The sequence below is a fragment of the Gracilinanus agilis genome, chromosome X (genome assembly GCF_016433145.1).
Source record: "Gracilinanus agilis isolate LMUSP501 chromosome X, AgileGrace, whole genome shotgun sequence".
Lineage (NCBI taxonomy): Eukaryota > Metazoa > Chordata > Mammalia > Didelphimorphia > Didelphidae > Gracilinanus > Gracilinanus agilis.
Window position 1 is genome coordinate 70,955,578 of NC_058136.1, and position 12,264 is coordinate 70,967,841.

A 12,264-nucleotide genomic window follows, 5' to 3' on the forward strand; every position below is an offset into this window, starting at 1 on the left:
AGCGCGGCAGCACAAGATGGCGGCTCCCAGGGCAGGTCTGTGAGGTGGACGAGCCGGCCGGGCCGCTGTGGCCTCGGAACCGAATCGGACACTCTCTCCAGGGGCCGGGATCGGTGCTGCCCCCGGCGCCGCCACTCTTGCCGCCGCAGCTTTTGCTTAAGCATCTGGGCTGCTGATAGAATTAGGAGTCGGGCCCGAGTGCTGGGGGGGTGAGTAAGATGGCGGCCTCCATGGAGGCGGCTGTTGCCTTGTGAGTGGCTTTTCTGGCCAGCCAGTGTTTCTCCTCGGAGCTCCGAGCTCCGTGGCGCCCGCCGGACTCAGACTGCTCACTTGGGCTCTCGCTTCGGCACTTCCATTCCCCGCCCCCTGAGCGTGCCTGCTCCTGCCCCGGGCCATGGCTTCGGGTCTGCAACCCGCAGCGGCGGTGGCCTCTGCCTCAGCCTCTTCCTCTGCTGTCGCTGTTGCCGGGAGCAGCTCGCTGGCTCAGCTGCTGCAGCCCCGCTGGAAGCGAGTGGTGGGGTGGTCTGGCCCCGTGCCGCGCCCCCGCCACGGCCACCGAGCCGTAGCCATTAAGGAGCTCATCGTAGTGTTTGGTGGAGGCAACGAGGGCATCGTGGACGAACTGCACGTGTATAACACGGGTGAGTGTGCCCTGGGACCGGGGAGAGGGATGCGGGGGGCATAGTGGTGGCGGGGTGGTGGCAGGCGGGCGGGCTGGCCGGCCGGCCGCCCGGTTACCCAGTTGCCGCTAGCAGCCGAGCACCCGGCTTCTTTCCCGCTCCCGCCCCCTCCTTCTCTCCACCTTAACCCTGTCCTTCCCCTGGAGGCGAGAGCATGCCTGCGCTGCAGTACTGGGAGAAGGAAACGGCGGGAGCCGGCACTCGTGCTAGAGTTAGGTAGTGCTGGAGTTGGAGTGGCGGGACTGGTGCAGCTGATGCGCCCCGGGAGCTGAGACTGAGCGGGGGCGGGAAGTTGCTACTTAGCTTTCCCGCCTCCGAACTCTTTGCAGCTACTGTTGCGGTCGCGTGCGCCCTTCCCCCCGCCCGCCCCTTTTTCTCTTGGTCTTTTTTGCCGTGATCCTGGCACTGTGGCAGCCCCCTGCATTCCGTGCCCCGGGCTGGGTTCGGGGCGTGAAGTGGTGCTTTGCCGAGCACTCCTTGCCCAGCGACCGCCGGAAAGACTGGGGAGATTAATCGTTTCCTCAGCGGAGACGAGTGGCTCCAAAAGAGCCAAACCCGAGCGCCCCCCCCCCCTTCGGTGAGGAAATGTGGGTGGGTGGGTGCATTTGGGCGCGGTAGTAGCCCCTACCCAGGGAGTTCTGGGGTTGAGGAAAGTGCTGTTATGCTAATGAGCCACTGAGCCAGCAGAAGTCCAGAACTCGGAACCTCAGGCTTGTCAGTAAGGCAGCCTTCCCAGTTCTGCCCCTTCGCCTCTTATTAGACAGACCTCTGCTCTGGGGATGGGGAAGCAGTTCCTGTTTATCTTTTCCTAGCTCTGCGGTAGCCAGATTAGAACCCGAGCCTGACCTGCTCCCTGCCCACCCCCTAGTTTACTCCTAAACAAGGAGGGATTGCCATCTGGGGCCCCAAAGCCCAGGGAGAGCTTTTCCTTCCAGCTCCTCCGCATGACCTCCCTGTCGCTTAGGCTAATGAATTGAAATTCACCAAAGTGGCCCTTTGCCTGACCCAAGTTTGGGGTCAGTTTGCAGGAACCTCTTCTTAGGGAAGGGTTAAGTTTTGCCCAAGACAGTGGGTGGAGTTTGTGGGGTATACTCCGCTGCTGAACAATGCTTATGCTTAAGGAATCTTGGGGTAGCAAAGACTGGGAGGAGGGCTGCCTTCGCTGTGTTGGGGGGGGTGTTTCATGTTAACTGGGGTAGAATTCCGTTCCAGTTACCCACAGAGGACTTGGTCCTTCTCGCCTTGAATTTTGCTTTTTTAACCAGCCTCAAACTAACTTGACATAAACTCATCTTGTTGGCAGCAAGGCCTGTAATGTGCCAAGGGAGCAAATGGGCAGTTGGGCCTGGTAGGAGGGAGGTGGATTTGCCCATCTCTTGGGTCTGGGGTTGAGGGGTGCCCTGAGGACAAATATTCTCCTTCCTTGAACTACCTGATGATGTTCTGATGCCCAGCAGCCTTTGCTGCCAATGTACAATTGACTGGCAGACACTCAAATGCCCTGTTACTCTGTGTGCCTGGCATCATTGCCACAAATGTTGGCGTTGGTTTGAGGGGGAGCTAAGAGGAAGAGCTTTTGAGCTAGGCTCCTAAGACTGCTGAAGAGGCAGTATGATGAGTGCTGGGCTTAGGAAGACCTGGATTCAAATTTTGCTTCTGACCTGTAGCCATGAGCAAGGCCTCCGACCACTGAGAACCTTCTTTTCCTCCTCTAAAATGAATAACAACTAAGAGACTTCTCTCCAATAATGTTTTGAAGTTTGCATTCTGTTTGCACTTGCACACACACACACACACACACACACACACACACACACACACACACACCCCCTTCCCTCTCACTCTCCCACCTCTAAACCAACTGGCTCTTCGGGAGTGCTCACCCCTGCCCATGTTTGTCAGCTTTCAAGTGGAGATTGCTTAAGTTTTTGGTTCCTCATCTGATGCATCTGCACATTGACTCCCTAGAGAAGGGACCTTTGTTTCAGGGGTGCAGTAAAAAAAAAAAGCTGCTCTCGGAGGAAATAGTCATGAGATAGGGAGAAAATGAACTTCTCCAACACCAGGCCCGTTGCATTGCGGCTAGAACTTTGGAACAATGCACAGTTCTGGAAATCCTATTCAGATGGAGTCTAGAGCAGCCTCCTCAGCAGCCAGACTCTTCTAGAAAGTCAGATAGGAGCCAAAACCAGTGCTGGGGGCCCAGCGGGCAGTGGTGGCATGTCCATCAACTTCTAAAAATGTGCCTCTCATCTTGGGTCTTAAGGGGGTTTTAGTATAGATACAGACTTTTTTTAAGTCCTTGACTTCTGTCTTAGGATCAATTCTAAGACAGAAGAGCAGCCAAGGCTAGGCATTTGAGGTTGAGTGACCTACTGGAGATCCCACAGCCAGAAGTTTGGAAGACCAGATTTGAACTCCTCTTGGAAGGTCTAAAGTGAGATCCCAAAAAATGATCATTGCTGGTAGTGTGGGGCCTACATGATATGGATGCACAGTATTAGCATATCTGATCTTTGGGTGCCCCACTGAGTGAGCACTTGAATGTATTGGCTTTTGCCTTTGGTTTTCCATCTTCTGTGTTGTCATAGAATGTTAGACCATCTGATCTAACACACACACACACACACACACACACACACACACACACACACACACACGTGTGGATGCTGAACCCCAGAAAAGGAAGAGAAAGGATTTAACCATTCACATAGTGACTGACTTCAGGCAGAGCTAGTCCTAAGGAAATGTGGGAGAGTTTGGATGATGATAGCAATTTGCTGTTCTTACTAGCGTCATGCCCATGAGATACCACAGGCATATTTATCTGTTTTTATATGTATGGAAACTGGGTGTAAGGAGAGAGAACATGGATGAAGGGCAGAGCCTGAAGATTCGAGGTCCTGGTCTTCAAATCCAGCCTCCAACACTTCCTAGCTATGTTCCCCGGGGGCAAGTCGCCTAGCCCTTACCACTCTTCTATCTTAGAACTAATACACAGTGTGGCTTCTAAGATGGAAGGTAAGGGTTTTTTTCTATCACATTATGTGACTAACAGTGGTCATAGGGTTAGAGATGGGGTTTGATTTGAATGCAGAACTCTCCTGATCTGTGTAGGGTACTCTTTCACCACTGTTATTGCTTCTCAAGAAAATCCTTGATTTCATATATTTCAAGAGACCTCTTGCTGCGAAAGGAGCAGACTAGTACTCCTCTTCCTCCCAAGGCATTTACCAAGAGATGGGCACTTTATACCAAGTTAAAATGTGTAGCAGTGATAAAAGAGTGAGCTCCATGTCTCTGCAGGTATTTAAGCAGAAATTGGATGATATTCTGCTGGGATGTCAAGGAGAAAAGATTGATGAATAGCCTGGGAGACTGAACTATGTGTTGTTTGTTTGTTTTTTTAAGATCCCTGCCAGGCCTTAAATCTATTATTCAATACTTCAACATGTGGTACCAATGGGGCATTTATTTCAACCTGATAGATACAATTGAGAACTGACTAGCTCAGTGCATTGTGTAACTCTTTTGAAAATCTTTGTTGAATTGAAGGTGGGTGAAAGGTGCAGGGTGATGCCACTGATTTGCTCTGTCTGGCCTAGTTATTTTCATCATTTCCTAGTCATGGATTCTAGCAATGACTGATATTAACAAAGTTGTGTGTAACCAATTGAGAGCTTGGATACTGTTAGAAAAAAAAAATTGAGAAGCAGCTAGCTGGCTCAATGGATATAAAGCACCAGGCTTAGCCTCAGCTACTTTTTTGTTGTTGTTGTCATGCAAAACACACTTCCATATTGGTCGTTGTTGTAAGAGCAAAGTCATATATAACCCAAACCCCAAAATAAAACTGTACATACGCCTATGCGAAAGACTACTTCCAACAGAAATACGCTCCAGCAATGCACTGCTGAGAGGAGCCAAGTTTTTACAGATAATCATTGTCCAGTATTGCTGTCGTTATGTACAATGTTCTCCCGGTTCTGCTTATTTCACTCTGTATCAGTTCCTACAGATCTTTCCAGCTTTTTCCGGAATCATCTGGCTAATCATTTCTTACAGCACAATAGTATTCCATCTCAATTTCCTTTCAATTTCCAATTCTTTGCCACCACAGAAAGAGCAGTTATACATTATATACAGTTACTGAAACATTGTGGGATGCTCAGGTGTAATTGACTTTGCTACTAAAAGCAGTGCAATGATCTAGGACAATTGTGAAGGACTTAGGAGAAAGAATGCTGTCCACATCAAGAGAAAGAACTGTGGGAGCAGAAGTGCAGAAGAAAACATATGATTTATCACTTCTTTATATGGGTATAGGATGTGGGGTTTTGGTTTTAGAAGATTATAACAAAAATAAATAATATGGAAATAGGATTTGAGTGATAATTCATGTGGAATTGTTTGTCAACTCCAGGAGTGGGAAGAAAAGAGGGGAGGACACTATAAGAATCAGGTAGCCATGAAAAAAATATGTTGTTGTTTTTTTTCATCTCTTCATATATTTCCTTTATTTTGTTTACATTTCCAACATTTGTCATTTCTAATAACATGCAATCCATCACATTCAAATATTGCAATCTATTCAGCCAGAAAAAAATTTTTTTGAGCAGTTATAAATATTTTTGTGCAAGTAAATTCTTTCTCCTTTTTTATTATCTCTTTGGGATACAGACCTCTGGCATTACTGGATCAAAGGGTAATGCACAGTTTTATAGCCCTTAGGGAATACTTCCAAATTGCCCTCCAGAATAGTTAAATCAGTTCACAACTCCACCAACAGTGCATTCTTTTGTACCAATTTTGCCACCATCCCCTCCAATATTTACCACTTTCCTTTACTGCCTTAATGGCCAATCTGCTAGGTGGGGGGTGGTACCTCAGCAGTCATTTTAATTTGTATTTCTCTAATCAAGAGGAATGTATAAGTTTTTCATATGATTATTGATGGCTTTAATTTCTTCATCTGAAAATTGCTTGTTCATATCCTTTGTCCATTTGTCAATTGGGGAATGACTTGTGTTCTTTTAAATTTGACTTAGTTCTCTGTAAATTTGAGAAATTAGACCTTTATCAGAGACATTCGTTATAAAAAAAAGTTTTCCCACTTCACTTTGTTGGTTCCCTTCTAGTCTTGGTTAGATTAGTTTTGTTTGTACAAAAGCTTTTTAATTTAACCAAAATCATTCATCTTATAATACTCTATCTCTTGTTTAGTCATAAAATTTTCCCTTCTCCATAGATCTGCCAGGTAAACGATTCCCTCAGCCACTTTCTAGCAGTGTGACTCTGGGCTTAACTTGACCACAATTGCCTAACCCTTGTGCTGTCTTTAAAAGTTGTTATGGAGACAGAAAATAAGGGTTTACAAGCAAGCCTTGAACCATGTATCCTACTGGCGATAGATCAGTAGTAGCCACCTTGATCGGTATGAGGAAGGTAGTATATCAGAAAGCAGCTCTACCACTGTGATCCAGGGGCGTCCTTACTTACACCCACCGTCCCACCCCTTAGTTTCCCCATCTACCTATTGAAAAGGGTTGAAGTAAATGACCTGAGGTCTCTTGGCTCTAAGATCTTGATGAGGAAAATGGTTTAATGGTAGATGCAAACTGTAGAAAAGCTATTTAAGGGACAACTAGGTGGCTTAGTGGATAGATCTCCAGACCTGGAGACAGGAGTTCTAGGTTCAAATGTGACCTTGGCTGTGGGCCCTGGGCAAGTTACCTCAATTACCTAGGCCATACCACTCCTCTGCCTTGGAACCAAGGGTTTGAGAGAGACACACAGACACTATTTAACTAATGGACATTGGTGGGAATAGGGGGTTCTCTTACCCAGCATTCAATAGGGAGTGTGTAAACAAGTCCAAGTGAAGCTCGTTTGATTTGGAGGAGCCATTATGGCCAACCCCATCCTCTGTGATAAATTTTCAGTAGTTCAAGATGACGACAGCAGTGAAAATCTAAATGCTCTGGGGTGGGGGTAGGGGGATCCTCCAGAGGACTCTCACTTGTAGCTAAGGGGAGGGGAGGGGATCTGATAAAAGTACAGATGCCACCTGGTGGAAACTTGGAGGCCTGTAGAATCAGGTCATGCCAATGGGTGCTTCTATCCCACCGACCTTAACTTTTCAGAGCCACAGTCAGAAGAGAGCTGTTTGTATGTGGCCCAGAGCATCCTGTCTGTTCACTCTGCGGGTTTATTCTTTTCCCTGGCCTTGGGAGCCAGCTTCTCTGCCAAGGTGGGATGGGGGGGGGGTGGCAGTGTAGGGATATATTTTGCTTTTTTTTTTTTTTTTTTTTTTTTTTTTTATCCTTAACTTCCATCTTAACCAATATTGTGTATTGGTATTGGTTCCAAGGCTGAAGGGTGGTAAGAGTTAGGCAGTGGCTGTCAAGTGACTTGCCCAAGGTCACCCAGCTAGGTAGTATCTGAGGCCACCTACCTCTAGGCCTGGCTGCCCCTTCACTTTGCATTCTTTATAAGTATATATGATGGGGTAGGTGCTAGAACAGCACCCAAGCTACTTGCCACTCAAGAGATGCATAGTAAGAGTAAGGATGGGAAGTGGTTTGTGGGTGTTTTGTCGCTTTTGTGAGGATGGGTTGAATAGTCCTTTATTGGGCCACAAAACCTTTAATTCCCCCTTTTCTCCCATTTGCTTAGTTTCTTGACTGAGCCCCTGGAAAAGAGGCACTAGTCTGCCTCCCCTCATGCTCAGCAGATGTGCTGGCCCTGAGCATTTCTGCCTCATGACAGGGGAGGAAGCTTCTCAAGCACAAGGGATTTAGGGCCTGAGTTTTTGACCATTCAGTCAGCCAGAAAATGTTTTTAGTTTTATCTTTATTTTATTTTAATAACAAATTTCCACATAAGTTTTCCAAAGTAGTTATAGGATTCGTGCTGTCTCCCTTCTTCCCTCTCCCCTTCTGGAGTTGACAAACCATTTAATCTGGGATGAATAAGTGAAAAATCATGTTTTCCTCTGCGTTTCTGCTCCCCCAGTTCTTTCTCTGGAGGTGGAGAGCATCTTTCTCATAAGTCCATCAGAATTGCCCTGGATCGTTGTATTGCTGTTAGTAGCTAAACCTATCACATTTGATCAATATTGCTGTAACTGTGTACAATGTTCTCTTGGTTCTGCCCCAGATGTTCCCCCAAACAAGTTGTCTGACTGTTTATTGCTACTTCTTTCCAGCAACCAACCAGTGGTTTATTCCTGCCGTTCGAGGGGACATCCCTCCAGGCTGCGCCGCCTATGGCTTTGTGTGTGATGGGACTCGACTGCTGGTGTTTGGTGGGATGGTGGAATATGGGAAGTACAGCAACGACCTCTACGAGTTGCAGGTAATAGCTTGGCCTTGGGATTCCTGGGACCCATCTACCTCAAAGGAGGGGGAGGGGGAGGGGATAGAAGGCAACTTTATTAAACACGGGAAGTAGGCAGCAGAGGTAAGGAGGAGCCAGAAGTTATGGCCTATGACCAGATGGTCCTTGGCAGCTCTGCTCGATACTGCTTCCCAAAAACTAAATTCCCTCCCGTTCCAAGCCACACCCTGCCAAAGCCTCCTTGAGGGGGTACAGGGTCCCAGTATCTCCTGATTTGACAAGGAGTTGGCTGTGGATTTAGCCCCTGGAGCACCCTTCTCCTCCAGGCTTGGACTTGATACCCCTTGTCCTCTGGTTGCAGGCAAGCAGGTGGGAATGGAAAAGGCTCAAAGCAAAAGCCCCCAAAAATGGGCCACCTCCATGCCCCCGACTTGGGCACAGCTTTTCTCTTGTGGGCAACAAATGCTACCTGTTTGGGGGTTTGGCTAATGACAGCGAGGATCCCAAGAACAACATTCCGAGGTGAGGCTTTTCCCTCTGGCCTCCAAGGCCCCACGGTCCCAGCCATCAGGCGAGGGCGGGGTGGGGGGAGGGGTTGTCTTAGTTGATGAGGAAGAACCCAGTTGAGATAAAGTGACCAGGATTTCTTAAGGATTTTCCTGCAACTAGCTCCCTGGGCATAGTGCCTTTGCTTTAGCACCTACTCTGGCCTTTCAGGGCTTGAGAACCCTGGAATATCAGAATCTCTGAATTGTGATTCAGATCCATGAAGCAAGGAGGTGGGCCAGATATATAATGTCTCTTTCAGCTCTGATCTGGGGAAATCAAATTTCAGGGATATATCCCCCTCCCTGCCCCCCCCAGAGCTCTAGTTTGCCTTCATGCTTAGACTTGGCTGCCTGCAAGTGTGGTATTTTCCAGGGTCTTAGGCCAAGGGGCCTACCTGTCTAAAGATGTTTCTTGTATCACTCTGTACAATGCCCAGCTCTGTGTGTCGAAGGGGCAGAAAGCTACCTGGGGCTTCAGCTCCCTTTGGGATTGATGTAGGACCCCTCTCTGGGGAGAAGGTGGAAGGGGAAATAGGAATGAACTTGGCCTTGTCATGGCTTTTGATAATTCTCTGTTCAGCCAGACGTGATCTGGAAAATATCTGGCCAGAAAACCAACCTACTGTCTAGGTGGAAGGACCAAGGAATGTTGCAGCTTGATAGGGCTACTCTCTCTCCTAGGTACCTGAATGACCTATACATCCTGGAGTTACGACCAGGCTCTGGTGTGGTGGCCTGGGACATCCCCATCACTTACGGGGTCCTGCCGCCCCCTCGGGAGTCCCACACGGCCGTAGTCTATACAGAAAAAGACAACAAGAAATCCAAGTTGGTTATCTATGGGGGAATGAGTGGCTGCAGACTTGGGGATCTCTGGACCCTAGATATCGGTAAGAATCTGAAGGGTGGGCTTGGCTTCTAGCTAGTGTCTAGCATCTCTGGAATGCAAGAGACAAGACTTTGGGGAAACAAAGGTGTATCTTAATTCTCTTTTGCTGTCTTTGCTGGGCAGAACTTCTCTGAATGGTTCATGTGTTTTGTGTGGTGGCCCTTATCCAATCATCCTTAGAACAAAGATTTCTAGCACTTCCTGAGGTCAAAGAGCAAGCTTTTCTTCCTACCCATTGCAAGTCTGCCTAAAGATGAGACTTCTCTGATACTGATGGCTAACTTTCTCACCTCTAGGAAAGAGCAATGTCCACAGGAGGCAGGCTAGCTTCACGCCAGCCTGCTGGCTTATTTGGGATCAACCTGAGATGGAGAAAGAGTGCACGGATCAGGGCCTCCATGAGCTGGCTGCCCCACCGTCAGGATTGGGGTCACTTTATGTGCAGCTGTACCTAGAGAAGGCCAGCTGAGCCAGGGACGGTCTTGGAGACTGGACTGGAATGAAAAGCCAAGGAGGGGCCTGAGGGCACTTATTCTTGGGAATAGCAATTGTTCTCTTTTAAGGATCAACATATATAAAGAGGGAGTTAAATAGCTTTTGAGTCCCATCCTGTAACCACCCCCACCCCCACCAAGAATGAAAGAAACAAACCCAAACAGGCTGTAACTCATTCTTAAAGCATATTCTCGAAACTAGAACTGGCCAACAGCTCGATTTGGGTTCCCCATCAGTGGAAATGTTCGAGTAGGTATGAGACCACCAGTTAGGAGTGCCGTAGAGAGACTTGTGCTATAGATGGTGGGGCTGGACCAGGTAATATCTAGTGATTTTGCGTTCAGTGCTTTTCTCCCCACAGAGGGGGTCACCCTGGGCTAGCAGGGGATCCCTATAGGTTAGGTATATGTTATTAGAAGTTGGGAGAAAATGGAAGCCTCTCTTGTGTACACAGAGACCCTGACCTGGAATAAACCTACTCTCAGTGGGGTGGCTCCTCTCCCTCGAAGTCTTCATTCTGCCACCACCATAGGAAACAAGTGAGTGGATCATCTTCCCCACTCCCAACCCCTTTCCTGGCAGCTCCCAAAGGCCAGGGCTGAACTGGCAATTTCCCATGCTGCTTGGTATCCCCTGGGGGGGGGGGTGCCACCTCTTTCTAAAAGGGGACATGCTAAGGGTTTTCAGAGAGATTGGAATACTCAGAAGTGAACTCAAAGGATTGAAACCCAGTAGGCCCAATACTGGATCATCAAGGCCTGGCCAAGAGGGGCAAATAGTTTGGGGATCAGGAGCACCCCATATGCCAACATCTCTGGGTCTTTGTTGGGCTAACTATCTCAGTTCACTTGCGGCTTTGATGTTTGCTATTCCTCTGTGAGGTGTAATGTATAGTGGGTTGACCTTGGAGTCAGGAAGACCCGGGTTCCAATCCCATCTCTGACAGACACATTCTGACTTTGTAGACTTAGGCATGGAATTGCCCATCTGCATTTGTAAGAATTTTCCCACTGAGGAGCTCCTTATCCCTGGACAAAAAGAGACTGGAGGGGGATGTTCACTAGGGAGCCATTAGGATGCCCTGAGCACTCTGGCCACATGCAGGGAATTGGCCAAATGAGGGAGTTCACAAGATTTTTAAAATCGTAGTAAAAGACCCCAGTCTGGGTGGGGAGAGGAAGAGCTGAGAACTTTGGGGGCAGGCTGAAGGCTTTGCCCTGTGAGAAGCAGCAGAGGACAGCATGTGTCTCTCAGTCAGTCACCTACATGTCCTGTCCTCCTTCCTCCAGAATGTATGTGTTTGGTGGTTGGGTTCCTCTTGTTATGGATGACGTCAAAGTGGCTACACACGAGAAGGAGTGGAAGTGCACCAACACACTGGCCTGTCTCAACTTGGGTATGGTTCCTAGGCTGACTGTCTCCAACTCCCACCCCCAGAGGTCTTGAAGTACCACACAGGGCAGGTTGGAGTAGGGAGACCCTCCCTCTTCCTCACCACACCTGGGTAGAGGGTGGTCTGGGGTCCTGGGTTCTATTCCTCCCACACACACACACACCCCCAGCCAATCCTGAACTCTGCTGTAGAAATTCCAGAGTTTCAGAATCTGACAAGAGCTTGTGGTTTCCTCATCCTTTGCTAACATTACCCTTCCTGCCCCAGACACTATGGCCTGGGAAACTATTCTGATGGACACACTGGAGGACAACATCCCCCGGGCTCGAGCTGGCCACTGTGCAGTGGCCATTAACACCCGACTCTATATTTGGAGCGGGCGAGACGGTTACCGAAAAGCGTGGAATAACCAAGTCTGCTGTAAGGACCTCTGGTACCTAGAGACAGGTGAGCTGGCTTCCTGGGAAGGTAATGGGGCAGATGAGGCAGGCCCAAGGGCACTCCTCTCACTCCTGTCTGACATGTTTGTATTTACAGAAAAGCCTCCTGCCCCGTCCCGGGTGCAGCTGGTCCGAGCCAACACCAACTCCCTGGAGGTGAGCTGGGGGGCAGTGCCAACGGCTGACAGTTATCTCCTGCAGCTCCAAAAGTATGATATTCCTGCCGCCGCCGCTGCCGCTGCCACTGCCACCTCACCTGCAGCCAACCCTGTTCCATCTGTGCCTATCAATCCCCCCAAGAGCCCTGCCCCAGCTGCAGCAGCCCCTGCTGTGCAGCCACTGGCCCAGGTTGGCATCACACTGCTCCCACAGGCGGCCGCAACCCCCCCAACCACCACCACCACCATCCAGGTCTTGCCGACAGTGCCTGGCAGCCCCATCCCTGTGCCCACCACAGGTCGGACTCAAGGTGAGCCATATG

General features: G+C 49.0%; 2 protein-coding genes across 2 annotated transcripts in view; one reads left to right on the plus strand and one right to left on the minus strand.

Annotated features, from left to right (window-relative positions):
- Nucleotides 1-164, minus strand: part of TMEM187 (transmembrane protein 187) — a 6,946-nt gene extending 6,782 nt beyond the window's left edge. The window contains 1 exon segment of the mRNA XM_044682898.1: nt 14-164. Coding sequence (XP_044538833.1) covers nt 14-164 — 151 coding nt within the window.
- Nucleotides 165-394: 230 nt separating this feature from the next.
- HCFC1 (host cell factor C1) overlaps nt 395-12,264 on the plus strand; it is a 28,036-nt gene continuing 16,166 nt past the window's right edge. Inside the window, exons 1-8 of the mRNA XM_044682899.1 lie at nt 395-641; nt 7,888-8,036; nt 8,380-8,540; nt 9,248-9,456; nt 10,405-10,489; nt 11,240-11,346; nt 11,611-11,790; nt 11,881-12,252. Coding sequence (XP_044538834.1) covers nt 395-641; nt 7,888-8,036; nt 8,380-8,540; nt 9,248-9,456; nt 10,405-10,489; nt 11,240-11,346; nt 11,611-11,790; nt 11,881-12,252 — 1,510 coding nt within the window. The remainder of the gene's footprint in view (nt 642-7,887; nt 8,037-8,379; nt 8,541-9,247; nt 9,457-10,404; nt 10,490-11,239; nt 11,347-11,610; nt 11,791-11,880; nt 12,253-12,264) is intronic.